The 19,645-nt window shown below is 46.3% G+C and overlaps 2 protein-coding genes across 6 annotated transcripts; both read right to left on the bottom strand.

Annotated features, from left to right (window-relative positions):
• Positions 1-1,851: 1,851 nt before the first annotated feature.
• Positions 1,852-19,307, bottom strand: LOC134027778 (copine-3-like). Of its 4 annotated transcripts, XM_062470890.1 has the most exons (17): positions 19,165-19,212; positions 16,518-16,609; positions 8,912-9,043; positions 8,584-8,763; positions 7,058-7,132; positions 6,801-6,872; positions 6,627-6,710; positions 6,331-6,420; positions 5,687-5,785; positions 5,144-5,230; positions 4,835-4,894; positions 4,305-4,438; positions 3,906-4,012; positions 3,527-3,660; positions 3,243-3,374; positions 2,950-3,054; positions 1,852-2,578 (listed from the first exon to the last, which is right to left on the bottom strand). In XM_062470890.1, the coding sequence occupies exons 3-17, from the start codon at positions 9,041-9,043 to the stop codon at positions 2,465-2,467; spliced, it is 1,605 nt and encodes a 534-aa protein (XP_062326874.1). In that variant the 5' UTR covers positions 16,518-16,609; positions 19,165-19,212; the 3' UTR covers positions 1,852-2,464. The 4 variants fall into 4 exon arrangements, with proteins under 4 accessions (XP_062326874.1, XP_062326883.1, XP_062326853.1 ...); XM_062470899.1 differs by lacking the exons at positions 5,687-5,785; positions 16,518-16,609 and adding an exon at positions 5,848-5,943 and having other exon boundaries at positions 19,165-19,307; XM_062470869.1 differs by lacking the exon at positions 16,518-16,609 and having other exon boundaries at positions 19,165-19,307.
• Positions 12,171-19,302, bottom strand: rbm12 (RNA binding motif protein 12). Of its 2 annotated transcripts, XM_062470835.1 has the most exons (3): positions 19,165-19,211; positions 16,518-16,609; positions 12,171-15,725 (listed from the first exon to the last, which is right to left on the bottom strand). In XM_062470835.1, the coding sequence occupies exon 3, from the start codon at positions 15,682-15,684 to the stop codon at positions 13,078-13,080; it is 2,607 nt and encodes an 868-aa protein (XP_062326819.1). In that variant the 5' UTR covers positions 15,685-15,725; positions 16,518-16,609; positions 19,165-19,211; the 3' UTR covers positions 12,171-13,077. The 2 variants fall into 2 exon arrangements, with proteins under 2 accessions (XP_062326819.1, XP_062326827.1); XM_062470843.1 differs by lacking the exon at positions 16,518-16,609 and having other exon boundaries at positions 19,165-19,302.
• Positions 19,308-19,645: the final 338 nt, after the last annotated feature.

Here is a 19,645-nt window from a genome sequence, read left to right as displayed (position 1 = left end):
ACATGTCCGAGTCCTGGCAGTCTACTAGCGCTCTCACACCCTGGTTCTACAGAGTCCCAGCGCTCTCACATCGTACTCTGGTCCCTCGGTCACAGTTCCGTCAGATTCACATGCTGCCACCACAGTTCCGAACGTCCCAACGTTCTATCCTCTTGTTCTGTGTTTTCTCTTGTTCGCCTTGTTCACTGAACTTCTCCACCACTTCTCCTCGCGTTCCTTTTTCCCTGGTTATCCTCTCCTCTTGTCCTTCTCTTCGGCTGTGCTGTTCAGGAGGTGGTGAGGCGACGTCCTGCTGTGTGAGGGAACTAACCGAGTGGCCCAGCCTGTTCAGTCACTATCAGAGCACACACACACTCACACACGTTTGCATTTATGCACACACACGCACACCTTAGACACACTTCTATCATACGTTCAGGGACTGAGTGGAATACGGCCCAGTTCATTTCAGGTGAACAGATCACAAAACAGACACTTGAAGAATTCCTGTAATGGTTTTCTCATTAATGTAATTTATTTTGATTTAATGAATCAAATAAGCAAGGCACAAAGCAGTCTTCAAATATGTCTGGTGATTGGCATTTCATAATATTATGATTCATAATATTTAACAGTTTCCTTAAAGTGACATAATATCTCAAGTCTCATCAGATACATAACAAACCTGATATGGTCCTGGCCAGAGTAACAATCCATTATTCAGCTATATATAACTCATGAAATAAAATGTAAATAAAAATATATGAAAGCATCTGGAATAATGAACAAACTGTATTTTGGAATTGTTACAATTATTTTAACAATGATAGAACTGACTACAACCGAGACCGTGGCACAAACATCATTTGTTATCAACAGCAACATGTTTTTTTCATCTACACAGATTTTTTTTTTAAGATACAATAGCAAACACCCAATTTAGTGGAGAATTTACATATAACGAGATAAGATAGTTCCCATATTCAATAAGAAATAAAAATTCCCTTTACAGAGTAAACAGATACCAAGCAATTGTATCCTAGCCATGTCTCCTGTCCAGGTGTGCTGGGAGAGCCTCTAGCTCTGAGCTTGACACAACTAGGTTTACAAACAAGTTGTTTGTAAACCTAGTTGCTACCATGAAAGTAACACAGCATTGGTAAACTAAACACACTCTCTGGACCCAAATCAATGTTGGCACTTTACAAAAATATATGGGTTAAAACCAAACATACATTTGACACTTCTAAATTCCTTTAGGTAAAAAAGTAAAACATAATTGAATATCATGATTATTAACTAGCAACAACCTGATTGTTAAAGAATTCTCTAATGTTATATGACTATGGCAACTTCAGAACTACTCTAAGGCATATACTGTATATATTTTTGGTCTTTGGTACAGAATATCAGAAATCCTATGGCATTTCAATCCATCTATCGATTTTCTTTTCATTGAATAGTTTTTAATAAATTCCTAATGTTTTGAATTGAAAAAGGTATTGAACTCTTTTCCCATTGCAGCACATGCATATTCTATCGCAGCGTGTATTCCAACAAATACATTTGCCGTGCCTTGTTGAGTCACAACACGTGTCCAGCATCAGACAGGAAGTGCAAAGTGATTATAGTATAAAATCAGCAACTATCATGCAGCATTTAAGGCGTTTTAGTTTGCATAGAAGTTGGTTTGCAGCTAAAGCATTAGACAGCAGACAGTTTAGCTAGTAATAGTAACAGCTAGCTAGAAGGGTGCTAGGCCCAAGCTCATTAGGTTCTGAGGGAGAAAAGTGTGGAACACATGACACATAGGGTGTGTCTATGGTAACATTCTAGATAAAACTCATATAAAAAGATTAATAATATGTAAAAATGTAAATGGAATAATGTTTGTCAGAAGACCAGTCTCCTCCTTGCTAGCATGACAGACAGCACATACACTATAGATGAATATCTAGACAAGAGAGGAATAGTTAAGAGGGGGATTACAAGGTAAAACAGTGGTCTTCAAGGCACTGTTAGAAGATCACAGTTGGAGATGATTCCGAGGTTGAATATATCAAGGTTTGGACAAAGTCAATTGATTATCCATGAGCCTTTTGTAAAACTAGATTCATTATGGATATGGGACAGACATGGGACAAGTTTGTGGTAACTGAAACAAGATTGGCAAGAAAAGTCAAACATTGGCTCCTGAAAGTATTTACGTGTACTTTCTTGGTTATCATTATGTAGAATTTCACTGGACGTAAGAACTTTATGTAACAAATTGTGGAACTTTGTTTTTAGGGGAGAGATTTAGCTACTAGTAGGTTCTGTTGCTAAACTTCCACATTGTAAGGAGTGTTGTCTAAACCTCTATATAGTCAACCATGGATGATTCCAGAAAGTGGTTCTACAGTCTGATAAAGTGACAGCATAGACCTCTGGTGCCCCCTGTGGTAAGGAGATGCAGTGGCAAAGAGATGTGGCTCCAGAGGTAGATCTATGCTTTAGCACCAGGAAGACTGATAGGGTCAAGCTTCCTCATCTTGAAATAAGACACCAGCTGATTGGGTACCTCAGCCAGAACACTCTGGGCCAGAGCCTCTTTAGGTGCCTTGGGAGGGAAAACAAAGAGAGAAAACAATGAGTGTTGCGAGGATATGTTACAGTGTAGGTACCTCATGCTACTAAGATAGACTGGTGTGTCCTGGTCAGGATATGCTAGTCTACAACACGGACCAGAAAACTCAGGTACTGTACTGCAACATGCTGCTGTTACCAACAGCTTCAGTACTGTTCTATATTATTTTGCAGCGACCATGTCATTAAGGTACGATCCTACACGTACTATTCAATTAAATTCAATATGCTTCATTGGCATGAATGTTCAGGTGTAACAATATAAGTGTATCAATGTACTATCCTTAAGGTACTATCCTACAGGTACGTGTCTGTGAAAGAGTCCAGAGGGTTCCAGAGACGTACATTGCTGAACTGCCTGAAGGGGACAAACTGGACGATGTCTCGGGCCACTGACTCCCCGCTCAGGGACTTGAGGACACCATCGTCTCCATCCAGCATCTCCATGGCCTGGGAACCAACCAACCAACAAGTGAGTGTTTATATGAATGAATGCATTTGTGAATCAAAAGTCATCTTAGATGGAATGTTTCTTGTCTCATAAAATAATACACTATATTATATAAAGGTTACATATTATAAGTGAATGGCAAATTATGTAAATGTATTTAGCTCCAGTAGGTGATCGTCACTCGCACCTTGAAGTCGGCCTCGCCCACTCCGATGATGATGATTGACATGGGAAGGCGGGAGGCGGCTACGATGGCGTCACGGGTCTGGTCCAGGTCTGTGATCTCTCCATCAGTCAGGATCAGCAGTACAAAGTATTGCTAAGAAAGAGGAAAACGAGGAGGAAGAGAGAAAAAGACACGAGTCACTGACAGATGATAATACGGCGAGTTAAACGTGTTTAACACAGCAGTGTGTCTGCCTTTGTGTGTGTATTGTAACTTTCTGTACGTGTGTGTGTGTGTAAGCTTACAGATGCGTTGTTCTGTTGTGCTCCCCCAACAGCGAGACGGGCGACATGGTTGATGATGGGAGAGAAGTTGGTGGGACCGTGCAGTTTGACTTGGGGTAGAGCCAAACGGTAAGCCTCTATGATGCCCTGGACACCTACACACACACACACACACACACACACACACACACACACACACACACACACACACACACACACACACACACACACACACACACACACACACACACACACACACACACACAACAGCAGTGTAGTTGAGGACTCAGTACTGTATCTGTGCAGCTTGCCCCTAGGGCTTACATCAGCTTGGGCTAGGGTGTTTATACTGCTGGACTAGGAGTTCTAGGGGCTGGGGTCAGGATCAGGTGGTGTATACCTTGGCAGTAGGGGTTACTGGGGTTGAAGTTCAGTGCAAACTCATGGGAGACCTGCCAGTCTGGAGGAACCTTGGCTCCGAAGCCAAAAGCCGGGAAGAGTTTATCACTGAGGAGAAGACGAGAGGAGGGCAGAAGGATCAGGGCGTAAGTATAGTGTTTAAGTTTGAAGAATTTAGTGTGTTGTGTTTAGGGTGTAATGTATAGAGGCCTCACAATCCTGGTCCTTGGGAGACCCTGTCCTGCATGTTTTCTATGTATCCCTGCTCTAACACACCTGATTCAAATGAATGGGTCGTTATCAGGCTTCTGAAGAGCTTGATAATGACCTATGAATTTGAATCAGGAGTGCACATAGAATGTAGGGTGTAGAATATAAGGTGTAGAATGTAGGCTCTTACGTATCGTAGTCCTGCACCACCTGACCCACAGACCAGGTGGCCAGCAGGTACTGGTTCTGCCCGTCGGAGCTCAGGTAATGCAGAGAGCTGGGGGAACGAGGGTCTCCGTTGGACCCGGTGAAGTCTATTCCCACCTGGACAGCAGAACACTTAGAATCTTCAGGACCGTAGAATGTTCGGAATATTCAAGACAGTAGAATATTCAGAACAGTAGAATATTCAGATACGGATATGGGAATTTAATTACAGCTCATATTAGGGTGTACAGGATTGTGAGCTTTATATGGTCGCAAATACTGGCCAGACCATGCTTTTACTTCAACTGTGCTCTGGGGATGATAACTTCCTGTGGTGTTATGTCCTTATATGGCCTACATGTCCTTTATCAGGTGTAGCCCAGTAAGAAGATGAGTTATTCATCCAGGAAATGTGGATGTCATGTCTGGTTATCATGTCCAGCTACGATGAGAGACTCAGGTGACCTATCCCCACCCTCAGCATCGCCATGCTGGGGAGGGAGAGTGGCATACCGTGAAGTTGATCTGGCAACCTCCCATCACATAGTCCAGGAACGAGTACTGAGCCGCCAGCTGCAGGGAGAATACACCCACTGGTTACCATGGGCACGGACACAACCACTTGTTACCACGGACACGGACACAACCACTTGTTACCATGGACATGGACACAACCACTTGTTACCATGGACACGTATATTCACAGGGTCTCATGATGGACAGCCACATGCTACCAGGACAGGGTTGCTGTTGAGTTATGGGTACTGTAGTCTTGGTAAACTCAAGGCTACGTTTGTGGAAATATCAATATTATAGACCTACCTGGCAGGACTTGAAAATGACCACTCCAGAGTTCTTATAGCTCTTCTTCTTCTTTTGTTTCTCAGGGTGGATACAGTCGAACTCCACCTGGGGACACAGCGCACACTAGTGGTCAAATAATGATACCTGATCACATCGTAATCACCAGATCCTCTACACTGTAAAGCACACTTCAATATATTTCAGAAACTAAAGGATGTCATACTGACATAAAGATGGAAAAGTCAGAGGGACCAAGTACAACATTTCTACCTAAAGGAAAAGTTACAACCCACTGTAGATAGATACAGTTTCTAAAAGCCCTATAGGGAAAAAGTGGGGTTAAATAAAGACAGAGTAGAGGATAGAGAAGGAGGATAGACAAAAGTGTTGAAGAATACTACAGAGAGAGAAGGATGGAGTGAAGAATACTACAGACAGAGAGAAGGATGGAGTGAATGTTACTACAGAGAGAGAGAAGGATGGAGTGAATGTTACTACAGAGAGAGACGGAAGGAGTGAACACTGATGTACTGTAGATAGAAAGGAAAAGCATGGTCTCACCGGTGAACCATGGGCAGCTTTCTGCAGCTGTGCAACACTAGTTTGGAAAACACCAATGAGGTCATGCGAGCCATCGTTATCATAGTCAGAGCAGTGAACCTAGAGGAGAGGAGGAGAGCAGAGGTGAGAAGGAGAAGGAGGGGGGCGAGAGAGGGGCTCACCGCTCTGTCTTTGCCCTCCAACAGCTTGGCAGCCGTACAAGTGAACTGGCCAATCATGTCAGAGCTGGTGTCCTCGTCCTTATCATAACACACAACCTGCCAGTAGTACACACACAGATCAGGACTGATAGTCTATCCATTAGGACAGGCTTTGGAAACAGCTTCACAGTGAAACAAACTTGCAGGGAGTCAACACAAAGAAACAGCTTTTCCTTTCAGACAATACGACTACGGGTCCTATAGAGCATGCTAGACCCTGCGTGGGTGGAGGGTGTAAATCAAATCAAACTTTATATAGCGAATTTCATACCAGAAAGCAACACAATGAGGGGAAAAGGGGGGGAATACAAACACGTATGTTAGACACTAATTTTCCAGAGCAAGTGAGCATTTCTTTATTGTATGTGTGTGTGTGTGTATGCATGTGTGTGGTTGTGGGTGTATAAGTTAGTGTCATGGTCCTGTCCTCCAGACGGCACTCACCTTAATGCTCTTCTCCAAGTCACAGCTGCAGAAGGTCTGCAGCGGCACGGTGAAGGTCTTCCAGGATGGGTTCAGGTTGTTCTTCACCACCTGACAGAGGAACACACAATGGTCTTCCATGTTCCACAGACGAGAACATTTCTTGCATTCTAAGTGTGTCTTGTGTGGAGCGCATCAGTGTTGCCGGTGTGTACGTGAGGTACCTTTGGCGTGTGTCAAACGTTGAGTGTGTGTAGCTGTTTTGTGTAGAGTGTGTGTATTGTGTTGGAGTGTGTGTGTAGCGTTGTGTTGTTTACCTCTGTTCTGTGCACCAGCTGCCACTGGCCATCGTCTCCCTGCTTGAAGAACTCCAGAAATGGGTCCGATTTCCCAAAAAGATCCTGACACACACACACACACACCTCTGTAAGTGCTGAGTCGGAATGACGAGAGGCTTCATTAAATCTCTACTGTCCTTCATCTCTCCTTACCTTCTTATCCAGGCTTTTAGCTGCCGCCTCCAAAACTATGGATCTGTTGTCTTTAATCTCCTCTGCTGTGATCTGGAACACACACACACACACGACACACACACAGACACTATCAGAACATTTCCATAACGGACACAAATTAGAGTTATTTACATAGAATACTATGCATGCCGAAATGTAAATTTTAAAGGTGCCTTCAGACATCTACAGTTCATGCTGGCCACAAGTGACACACACACACACAAAGTTTCACTCACAGTGATGGTTCCTTTGCCAGCAGGCTTGCCCTTCTTCAGCTGTAACGGTCTGGTGAGCTTCTTACTGGAGACAATCTTGGGACACACACACATACATGGGTGTTAGCTAAAACAGCCCCCACAGGACTGAACTACAGTGGGTTGTCTACTCCAGTGTTTCCCAACCGGGGTGCTGCGGCACCCTGGGGTACCGTCTGACGAGAGCAGGGGTGCCGTGTAAAATCCTTCAACAAATGTTCCTTGCAGCTGGATGAGTCGACTGACATTAGTGGGCATGCACGCTCAGCTCATGGCAAATGTTTGATTCGTAGATGGCGACAGCATGAAATAAACTTTTTTATTTTGTAAATCAATGCCTGACAAAACAATGGGAGAAGAAATATTGTGTGACAGAGTATCTTGAACAGGGGGGGGGGTTGAATTGGAAGGACTGTCACAGTTTATGTACTGATGGAGCCGCTGCCATGACGGGGAGTACGAAGGGCTTCATTAGCAGAGTCAGAGCGCAAAACCCACATGTGAAAGCCACTCACTGCTTTTTACACAGGGAGGCACTGGTAGCTAAGACGCTCCCGAAGGAACTCTGATGTACTGGACAGAGCATTAGATATAGTTCATTTCATCAAGGCACGCCCACTGAAAAGACAATTTTATGTGAGGAAATGGGAGCGGAACGTCAGAGCTTACATACGGCTGTTCGATGGCTATCACGCGGCAAGGTTTTGGCACGACTCTACGAACTGAGGGAAGAGTTAAAAACGTTCCTCAATCAGGAGAATTCAGTATATGCAGAGTTAAGTCTTTTTGATTTTGGGGGGGGGGGGGGGGGTGGGCACAACATTTAGAAACTTTTCTAAGGGTGCCATGACTGAAAAAGGGTTGGGAAACACTGATTAGGGTGAATAAGGGAAGATAACGGATGGGATATTTATCTGTTTGATGGAATCATCTATCCAGTAGCTACAGTGGTTAAAGGACATTAGCATGATACTCTAGTCTAGGGATATTCACTGAACATCTATGACAACATCACCTGGACTCTTTCTAGGGATTTCAACAGAATTAAAGTTCCATATGCAGCTTGCACACTTCCCCGACAAACGCCAACATTCTACAACAAACGCCAACATTCTACAACAAACGCCAACATTCTACAACAAACACCAACAGTCGGGTCAGTGTCCGCCAGCAGTTTGTGTTTGTTGGTCATTGTCGGAAGAGTTCAACATGTTCAACAGTCGGATCGGGTAAAGTTGCAGAAGGTCTGACCAATGTAGAGCGTTTTCCAACGAACTCCAACATTCTGCACACACAAACAAACTGCTGGCCCACACTGACCCGACTGTTGGTGTTTGTTGGCGTTTGTTGTAGAATTGTGGCGTTTGTCGGGGCAAAGCTGCTTTAGAAACATTCCCACAACTAGCATCACCCTGTTTCAGCTGACTGACTGGGTTAGTAGTAAGATCATTTTGATGACCATACAATCGGTCCAAGCTGTGATGGAAGTACTGATGAGTGACACCCACCTGTCCCAGAGTGCACTCAAGCCCTCCCAGGAAGTCGTCATCGGTCAAGTCCACAGACTTGTTATCGATGTCGTAGACGCCCAGCTTCAACTTCTGGACCTTCTCAAAGTAGTAGTCCACACGCAGGCGCGTGCTGAAGGAAGGGTCCTGGCAGTTGTTCACACGTTCTGTACGGTCCAGCTACACATACAAACACACACAGACACACACGCATCATATCTTCAGCCGCTCAATTTCTTCTCCCACGCCCGTCTAGTCCTCATCTCTTCTCATGGGTCTACCCAAACGCGGCCGCAACCCCCCCCCCCCCCCCCCTCTTCATTCTTACCTCTGCCCACTTGTCGTCACCAATGCTCTGCAAAAGCACACACAGCGGATCAGACTTCGAACCAACATCCTTGTCTAGAAGGTTGCTGCACGAGATGGAGAGCTCGATCTTCGACACGCAATCAGTCGCCATCTGAAAAAGAAATAGACCAGTTAGACGGGTTAATAGGGTTAACTTGTAAGTCCCACAAGATCACGGTAAAAAAGACGGCTTTTCTCGTTTCGTTTTGAGAGATAGAACTACAATGTTTCACAACCATGAACTTCAGCAAAAGTCTTCAAGTATTGCAATTGGAAAATAACAGAACGATTCGATCACAGCGATGGACTTGGCCACACCACACCCAGTTCATTTAGACAAAAAATGCATCCGTTTCGTCGAAGCAAACCTACTTTGATACAGTCTTGTATCAAGTGGATTAACCAAAAGCAACTATACGTTTCGCAACACCATCAAAGGGTAACGATTAAACTCCGATCAAAGCAAGTTACCTTGTTTCACCCAACAACAACGTACAACGATGCTATGTTGACCCACCACGTCGAACTGAGTACAAGTTAATGTCAATGAATGGATGATTTGACTTTCGACGTTCACAAAAGGTGTGGCAAATGAACAGCTACATAACAGCCCTACCATTGGATAAACTGCCTTTCTGCAAGCGGTGTTATTGGACAGCTGATACATCACTCATGTTCTTCTGGCAGTAGAGGGGGAATTTGCGGAAGTGCGCCCATGCTCGTTTAATAAAGATGTTACACAATCCCTGCAGTTCATTTAGATTTCATAGTGGCCTTGCAGTTTTACACACGCATGAATATAGCTTTATAGCCAGTCATATCCTAAACACAAGTGCACAATCAGGTCTATTATTAATAGAGCCGCAGTAATACGACTGGCTGCACGTTATGACGTGAGTTTCCACTTTAGAACATAAACATGGAGGTATGCAAAGTAAATACAAAACGGTGTTCGGCCCCAGTGAAAAGACCACTAAAGGAGCAGACTAATAATCAGTTACATATTGTTATCGGGGGTAACTATGCAACGTTCGCTAACCTATGTCTGCTATGCTGTGCTTCTCTCCCGCACAGCCTGGTTGCAGCTATCGAAATAAGTTGGGCGGGGTTGCTAGTAAGTGGTTTAAATAGGCAACACACTCGTGCTGCTGCCTGCCTAAAATAATTTGGTAATCTAGGGTAACTAACTTCAATGTGAGCCAATATTCCCTCCACTGTCTCGCCTATAGAGAAATACCGACTACACACTCGCATTGTGTGGACTATATGAATAGTCCTCTTCTCAGTGAATAGAAACAAAATATAGCCTATAATTTTTTCTTCTTCACATTGCTCAGCTCAGTCCATCCCTGCCATAAACCGTTATCAGGTTAGGCATGTCTTGTTTATAGAAACCACCAGGACAAGAGACATGCTTATTCAAGATAAAACAAAGTTGGTGAAAAAGAACACATACGCCCCTATTCTCCTCTCGCGGTCCTTCCTACACCCTCCCTCATCTCTGGGCCGACAGATCCCTTCTAATGTTTACATCTCCCACCAACATATCACCCCACCAAGCTAGTTAGCTCATCCCTCAGGTCTCCGATCAGCACAGCTTCACATCACCTTGTTGGACTCTGAAAATTGACCCAGATTGAGGCACTGACCACAGGTAAAACTTTGACCGTTATAAAATAACCTTTTTGCCACAGCCTTATTTTCAAAGCATCCCGATTAACACAGCTCTGGAAGGATGAGTGTCGGCGAAGAACAGAACGGGATATTGGAATACTTCATGGAATTAAATCCGTGTCTTGTCTGCATTGTTCTAGCCTCACAGATCCATAATTTCACTTCCAGAAGTGTGAAAGCTCTATATAGAGGCCTTTATCAATTACGAGTATCCATATTACACACAGAACCTTTTTGCCAGAATCCATGGTGCCAGCGCCCCCTACAGCCCGTTACAGGTATGACCAGGAATGTACCTACCTCTTTCACAGCAGAGCACGGCGGCAGTAGCAGCAGGTTCTAGTGTCTAGGAACTAGGTTCTAGGTAGGAACTCAGTCCTCACAGTCCACATCCAACATGTGCTTTATAACCAGCAGCAAGCAAGCAAGCAGTGAGGTCACATGATCAGGATCGTAAGGGTAGCAACCTGTTTTTTGCACAGACGCACACACACATCTCCCAGCCCTCTCATTCTTTCCTGAAGTCATTACTTGTGACTGTAAAACACACACCTTCTAACAACTAGCACAATACTGTATTTAAATAATGTATTATTCTTCTCTGCCTTACTTACACAAACTAAGAAATGAACATTCATAACCTCTATTAGTTTAAGTTTACTCATGGCTGTGCTTTTGCCAGACCTCTCCCCAGGGCTGAGGGCAGAACCAGAGGGACAAACAGACACATACACAAGGACACAAACAGACCAGCTACAGTATCTCCATCCTGGATTATAGAAGGCTAGATCTGTCCAGGTATGGATTTATACAGTTTTAAAGAGGTATCTGGACCGCTCTGTAAGCTTAGAAAGCCTTGTAGAAAAAAACACTGATAAATGTATATCCTTCAACTTCTTCCAAACACACACACACAAAAAGAATGTGTTTACCAGCTGTCACATTCATGACTAGACATGCGCTGCACAGATTATACTGCTGCAGTCAGGCACCACTGATTTTATTGTGTTTAATTGAATGGATTATGTCTCCTTTGAACTCTGACCTGTTATCCAGAAATCGACATTCGCTCACGAGCGCTGCAGGTGTACATGCATACAACAATGACTCTCACACACACGCTCATTTGGTCTCATCGGTTTGCGGCCTTCAAACGTCAGTTTGACATTGTCCTGGTTAATCCATTTCATCTCTGAATGCAGCATCAGTAGGCAAATATGCATCCCCTGGGCAGGAACAGAAACCTCTGCTGTTGTAACAAAGAAACATACACCCAGCGGTGCGTTACCATAGCAGCACGAGACCGGGGTATGTGTCAGCATCACAACACTTTTAGCTGTGCATTGCCACGACAACACCCAGCTGTGCATTACCATAGCATCACACCACTGTAGGTCCCCAACTCTTTAAGCTTTGAGTTACCATGGCAATGCACTGCTTTCTGTAACCATAGCAACACAGGCTGTGTGTAAACCTACTACCTGGTGAAACTCTGCCAACACATAACTTTATTGTTCCCAATGATTTTAGCAAGCAGTGAGCAGAGAATTAACATAAAATACCTGTTAGATAAATGATATCAGGAATGCCATTTTATTGACAAAAGTGTAGGACAGGAGGCTATATACACACACCCAATGAGTTCATTTGCTGCCACGTCGAATGAATGAAACTTAACAGTTGTTCTGATGAGATGACACTACAACGCTACACAATCTACATCTGGGAAACAGCAGCTTATAGGTTCAAAGAAAACGGAGGCAGAGAGAGCTTTCATGGGTCAGGCTGCAATAACTCTGAAGATTAAAAAAAATCAGTCATATCTAACATTGAAGAAACAAGCACTACAGTTTCTTTCACACAAGAGAGCAACAACATTGACATTTGCATTTATTGACAGTGGGTGGGAAAACAGCTTTGAGCAAAATTGTGACCTCTGTGGCACCTTGCATGGCAGCAGGTGTAGAGGAAACCCCTTTTATGAAAGTTTCAGAAAGAGGAGAGGAAGAGCTAAAGTTCAACCTACAGCAGACACAGGTTAGGGTTAGGAGTCACATCGTCATTATGAGAAACTCATCTAACATGCCTCAAGAATAGGATGGAGTAAGCACCACCCTTCAGTTATCTCCACCCACACTCCTGCATCCAGACCTGTGTCTGTCATCAAGTCTGTTTGAGAGAAACACTCATATCGCATGCTTCACCTCTGGACATGATTGGATTCCAGCTCCTACATCATCACCATGTCATGGCCAGCTGAAAACCAACAGGAAATCCACGCAGAACCGCTACAGTAAAGCATCTTCATACATCAAAGTGATGCAGCACTTTTTTTTTTTTTTTGTCATTTCATATTTTGCTACTAAATAATTGTACTTTTGTAAAGAATTTCAACAAAGGGAAAAAGGAGAGAGAGATTGTGAGATACCTCAGCATTTCAACAAGAGGCTCTTACCACTGGGAGAGAGTCAGTTAGCCTAGACTGATTTTGACCTTGCGGGCGCCTATCGGGCGGTCATTGAGGTCCATGACGGCGGACATGGCCTCATCGTGGGACTCGAAAGCCACCATCGCCTCCCCAGTGGGCAGGCCCTTTTCACTGAATTGTAGGCAAACAGACCCAGGGAGCACCTGGTATCCGTAGAAGAAGTCCATGATTTCATCAACAGTCACTGTGAACGGCATGTTCTGGATCTTGACGATGGTGGGTCCCCCACCGCGGGGGTTTCCTGGCCCTGCAGCCCCCTGTCCTCTGAGGGGGTCAGCTCCCGGTACTCCTCCCCCACCCCGACCCTGTCCTCCTCCCCCCCCCCCTCCACTTCCACCCCCTCGCCCCTGGCCTCCATTCTTTCTAGAATTGTTGTCGAATGGCGGCTGACCAAAACCTGGAGGTCCACTAGAATTGCCGGGCCGGAACCCTGGAGGTTCCAGAATAGGGCCTGGCATGTGTCCCACCAGGGGAGGGGGAAGGCCTAGACCCACGTCCCCCAGACCTGCTGCCAGGGGGGGCAGTGGAGGGGGCCCCGCTAGGCCATTACCTGGGCCTGGAAACGGGCCTACGAATGGCCCATTGTTTAGGTTCCCTACTGTGTTTCTGAGGAAGTTGAACTCTTCTCCTGTCATGCCGAAGGGGTTCGCTTGGGCCTGAACGTGGGCCTGTGCATGGGCCTGTGCGTGAACCTGAACCTGGGAGCTGCCCTGACCCTGAACCTTACCCTGCCCCCTCTTGACCTGGGGTGGAGGGTTTCTCTCGATCTCCTTCATCTGCTCGAAGGTGACCAGGTGCACGAAGGCGTCCCTGCCGTTCAGTTTCTGCCGGTGGAGCCGTTCGGCGTTGTGAGCGTCGTCTTCGGAACGGAACTGCACCACAGCCTGGCCCAATCCGTTACCGTTCCCGTCCACTAGAACCTTCAGGCTGTCCTCAAACACCCCGACCCCCTCCAGAAACAGGCGTACGTCCTTCTTTGACACATTGTAGGGGATGTTGGATATGTGGCCGCAGTTCCTGGCACCTTTGGCCGGGTCGGAGCTGTTCTTCTGTTCACCCTGGGAGCCCTGCATGCGTTTACGGATGGAGTCAATCTTCTCGAACATTCCTTTCTTGCTGATGGGATGGACCTGAATGAACCTACTGCCCATGTACTGCATGTGTGAACCGAGGGCTGCCTTGTAGTCCATCTCATTCTTGAATTCAACAAAGCCTTCCCCCGTGGCACGGCCGGTAGGACCGTAGGCGATATACAGGCTGTCCTCTACGATCTCCAGGTTCTTAAAGAAGTCGAATATCTGCTTCTTGTCTGCTTCGTAAGGCAGGCCTTTTAGGTAAACACAGAACTCCGGCTTTTGTGGAGAGCGGGACCGCCCACGCTCCCCCCGGCCCCCGGGAGAGGCCGACGTCATGCTGCCACGTCGATGTTGGTCCTGGGACTCCTGCTGGTTGTTGTTGTTGGGTTTGGAGTGGGCCGGCCCACCAACGCTTGCCCACTGTCGCTCAGAAGCGGGGCTGATCTCCACAAATCGCTGGCCCATGAGGGCGCCACCGCGTTTTACCGCCTCGAACGTGTCCTGGGGGGAGAAGAACTTGACCAGGGCTCGACCACTGCTGCGGCCCATGTTGTCTCTCAGTAGGCGGATCGAGTCGAGCCCCAGGCCCTGGAACATATCTCGAATGTCCATCTCTGTGGCTGTGAAGGGAAGTCCTTGGAGATGGGCATACAGATCATCTGGCCCAAGACCTACAGGTGGCCCGCCAAGACCTGCAGCACCACCTACGGCAGCTTTCATGTGTGCTTGCAGATTGAGGGAGGCCAGGGGGTTCATATGGCCAAGGAACATATGGTTTGGCGTCCCCAAGGGCAGGCCTTGGGTCATGCCACCAGGGGGTGGCACGCCGGGGTTGAAGGGAGGCATGGCTGACATGTGGGAAAGATGGGACATAGGGGGCACAGGTGGCCCCTGGGTGAGGGGGGAAACGGTCGGGACAGGTGGGAGGGAGGAAACGGGAGGAGGGACTGGCATGGGAGGGATGGTAGGCATGGGGGGCAGGGAGGGGATGGGAGGGGGGCCGGAGTTGTGGGAGGCCAGAGTGGTGATGGCGGGGCTGCTGTAGTTGTTGCTGAAGCTTGGCGGCATGCTGCCAGAGGAGGAGGCATAAGTGGATGGGTTCTTGTTGCCACCGCTGTCATGGCCAGAGGGTGCAGTGGTGGCGGTGGTGGTGTTGCTAAAGCCCCTCCCACTCCCAGCAGTGCTGGCGGGGGGTCCTCCCGGCCGGCTGCCGTTACCGGCAGCGGTCTCGCCGCTACCTGTCTCGAAACGGCGGCGGCTCAGTTCGATCATGTTGTGCATCTCAGTCTTGCTGCTGAGCAGGAGGGACACCTTGGAGCCCTTGATGGCCCCACCTGTACGCATCATACCTAGCCTGGCATCCTCGTCCGTGGCGAACACCATAAAGGCCTCGCCATGCTCCCCCCCCACTATGTGAACCCCCCCATCCGGTATGGTGAGGCCGGAGAAGAAGTGCCGTATGTCCATGGTGCCCGCCACGATGGGCAGGCCTTGCAGGCGGATAACCACCGCCATCACCACTACACACCTGTCAGCTGGCCCTGGCCTTTACACACCTGTAGAGAAAGGGTAGGGACCATCAGACCATGGAGGACGGAATAGAGAGTGAAAGAGAGAGAGAGAGAGGGGGGGGCTACTGGGAGAGGTAGGATAGACTGTTCAAAGAGCAAGGGAAGGAGAAAGAGATGGCTGAAGATGAAAAGAATGACGCAGTGGAGAGATATGGGGGGGGGGGAGACGGAGGGTGGCAAAATACAAACACAGCAGACAAGAGACCATAAACACGAATATAGCAACCAACTATCTACTTTTAATATGAATTCATAACATCAGTTTGAATCCAGTGCTTGAAATCAGTTTTTCAATACTATGAGTTGTTCTCATTAGTTGAGCTTAAATGTAGACCTGGGCTTTGTCTACAATGAGGGTGTCTATGGGCTAGACCAGAAAAAAACACCACAGAACTGTCATGGATACCGAATCAATACCGTCTATGAATCTATTAGGCCTAAACATGTTTATACTTGGGAGTACTTGAGTTAGCCACTTCTTGCAATGAAACCAAAGGAACTTTCCCTGAATCCAAACTTTAAGGTTAAGCAAGCCCCCCTCAAAACAGGCCTTTAGGTAAAATGTAATTTGACCCTAGTAACCTGAAGTCTGTTAAAGTGAGTGAGGTCTGAAAAACTGAGTGAGGTCAGCTAGCAAGCAGCAGGTTACGGAGCCTTATCAGGCCCAGTGGGCATGACCTGCGATGTACTGGCCCTCCCCAGTGGCATCTAACGGTGAGGTGTGTGCGACTAGGTAGGCGGCCGACTACCACTCTGCGGGCATAGCAACACGCTTACCTTGGGTAACAAGACGTGCTTCGATACACAGTCACACAGCAGGATATCCAAGCCAATCCTGACGCCAAGCAATTATTATCATCAACTCAAGACTGCAACAAAAGAACAGGAGATGGGAGACAGGGACATCAGCTGACAGCAGGCAGAGAGAGAGAGCTCCTCACAGAAACACTGGCCTCAGCCCCAGTGTGTCACAGTTTGAGGCAGTAGCCTGCGGTAGCTTGCCGGAGCTGGGAGAAAAATACAGGACAGTGTCTACCAGTGCATCAACGGCTGGGGGAAAGGAGTGGGAGGAGGGGGGACGTCTTGAGTGGCTGCTTTGCCATCAAGCCAAACACAGCCGACAATTCACACACACACGTCATGCATCTCAGAGGCTATGTGTTGAGACAAAAACATATCATTCGTATTCGTGTTGAAACAAAGCATGTCATCACAGCAAATCGATCACTACTACAACAGCAGAAGAAGAAGAATCATGCAAGCCACTGAAGGCAACAACCGTGTGCAGTGAAAAACAGGAATCCCCCCCCCCCCCCCATCCCCAAACTTTAATCGCATTGTTGTGTTCAAGGGTTTTCAGTTTGTTGGTTGTCTGTGGTGGTTGGAAGACATGGCAAACATTCAGAAACACAGGAAGGTAGTGAAAGGTCAGGTAGAGGTCTTAAATAGAAACTTTCTGGACCAATCATTCTTGATGGTGGATTTCAGTTAAACACAGCATATTGGAATTCTGAGATTAAACAGGGTCAAACCTGATCTAGCCTACCGGATTAAGATCTGTGAATGTGAATTTTTTGCCTGCTCTCCAGCATTAAAACCTAACAAATTCCTTCACCAAACCTGTGACAGCAAAGCCATGCTCGGACCTAGGCAACAACATAACCGTCAGATTCATTCGGATTTATCCATCCGGGCAATAGAAACCAAGGCAATAAAAACAAATGCACATGTCATGATGAGCAAACATCCGTGCTAACCCTACCATCTTACAAGCTGTCAGATGAGAGGTCGAGAACATTGGCCAATGAATGCAATGCTGAGGATAAAGGAGAACAACAAAGGCAGAAACTAAACCATCCTCTCACACAGGATATGGGCGATACTAGCCCAACTGGCCCTCTCCCTCCCAGCTTGTGGGATTTGTCAACCACTCCCGCTCACTTCTGAGGCTACAAACTGATTCCCTTCCCAGTCGAATGGCACAAATACTTTTTGGTGTTGTGGACTGTGTTTCAGCAGTGCCACAGAACACAGCATCCATGTTGTCCTCTCTGTTACTCAGGTAAGCAGCACCAGAGACCCAGTTCCAAGGTAAAGTCTCAACACCTAAGCACAGCTGTCAACACGGTCACAGCTCTGGTCCACAGCTGTGAGAAGGCACCAGATCTCTACCGACCAGCTCAACACATTCCAGCTGAAATTTGTTCAGCTGAAACATACAAGTGTAGTAAAGTTCAATTTCACAAACATACCATAGCTTCCAAAAGCACAATGTGAATAGCCCTATTTCTCAGCAAGGCCAGAAAAACACAACCAGCACCATGTAAGATTTAGCCAACAGGGGCCCAAGTCATACCCTTAATAGCAGTAAAAAAAATAAAGCCCTTCAAAAGCAAGACTTTACTGTTTAAGCAGCAGCAGCGAAGCCCCAAAAGCGGCACTTAACTAGTCTGATCCATAGACACACACAGAGGTCCACATTCGCAATAGTAGCAACACTAGTCAACCTTAACCAGAGCAGCCAACAGCACAATACCTGAAGCCTTCCGCAAGGGAGGGGGATTCCATCACAAACGGTTAATTTAACCAGTGTTCTTTACAGAGAATGGTTTCCTATTGCATTTAAGAAGGAAAGTCAGTTTACAAAAACACGTCTGTACAGTAGGACACTTCAGTGTTCAATGCGTGATCTTTCGTTTAGACTATCTAAGCTGGCCATAATAATTTCCATCATCTATAGGCCTACTTTATCCATAAAAACTAAATAAAACAGCTGCAGCGGATTCGGTTTATCACAACACTGGAAACATCACAAGAAAGGGCAGTGAAATATGTTTGGAACTGCAGGAAATACGCCATCTAGGCTCTCAGCTTTAACACAACAAAGCCGCAGTGCAGGGAAGAGTTGAGAAAAACACGCACCATATGTTCTCAATAAAATCTGAAGGTTTATGGACACCCCACCAACTGGACCAATAGTTTCCTAACCTAATAGATTATTAGTAGACATGAATCCAAGGGACAAAATGGCGCTGAGACTTTCACAATGAAAACGGCTCTACCCAGCAGGATGAGCGACGGCTAACTAGCTAGCTAGCTTTGAGTGAACCTTCCTACATAGTCAGCAATATTTCCAACCACAATTTAAAACTCCACCAAGCAGACACAACTGCATTACTTCCTGCAATATTATCATAGCTACCATTATGGTCGACAGCTACAAGCAATACCACTACCTTATAAGCTACCGTTTACTTGCTAGCTCAAGACAAAATAGCCCATCCATCCAACCACCAAAACAAGCTGCCCTAGCTATCCAGCAACTCAAGCTAGCTAGCTCTAGTTAACTTGCACATAGAACATCTACATGAATCTGCTTCTCTTTGCATATGTGTAAACTGCTGTGCTGTTTTGTGTTCCTTACCGAAATATCTGTCAATTAACAGATCTTATTTAAATAACTGAGACGCTCTCGTACGTCCTCTCCACCCCGTGTTCTTCTCGCTTGTGCACGAAATGTCGGTAGAGCGAGGCAGGGGAGCCAGTGACGCAGAAGTCTGTGCGTGCTGTTAGTTCACTGTACAAGCGCACTCTGCTGGACTAAAATGGAAACGTGAATTCAACGTGTGCCTACCGTTGTACTTCCATAGGTAGAAGGCCAAATATTGTTTGTAACAACCGTTGTAACATCCGGGTTAGTCTATTTATTATATCAATCGATATAAGTTATGACAGTTTCAGTTCGTGGAATTTACAGTACTCTGAGTTCACTAAGCTTATATCAAACGCTACCTTAGAATTAGGGTTCTATCTGACATTTTTGTTATATACTTGATTATTTGTTGTTGGGTGTTAGCCCAAAAATATTTTAAAGTCATAGTCTACAAAAACTAAACTACAAAATG

The sequence above is a fragment of the Osmerus eperlanus genome, chromosome 1 (assembly GCF_963692335.1).
Source record: "Osmerus eperlanus chromosome 1, fOsmEpe2.1, whole genome shotgun sequence".
Lineage (NCBI taxonomy): Eukaryota > Metazoa > Chordata > Actinopteri > Osmeriformes > Osmeridae > Osmerus > Osmerus eperlanus.
The sequence above is the reverse complement of the archived record's forward strand: the minus strand, read 5'-3'. Positions and strand labels throughout refer to the sequence as shown.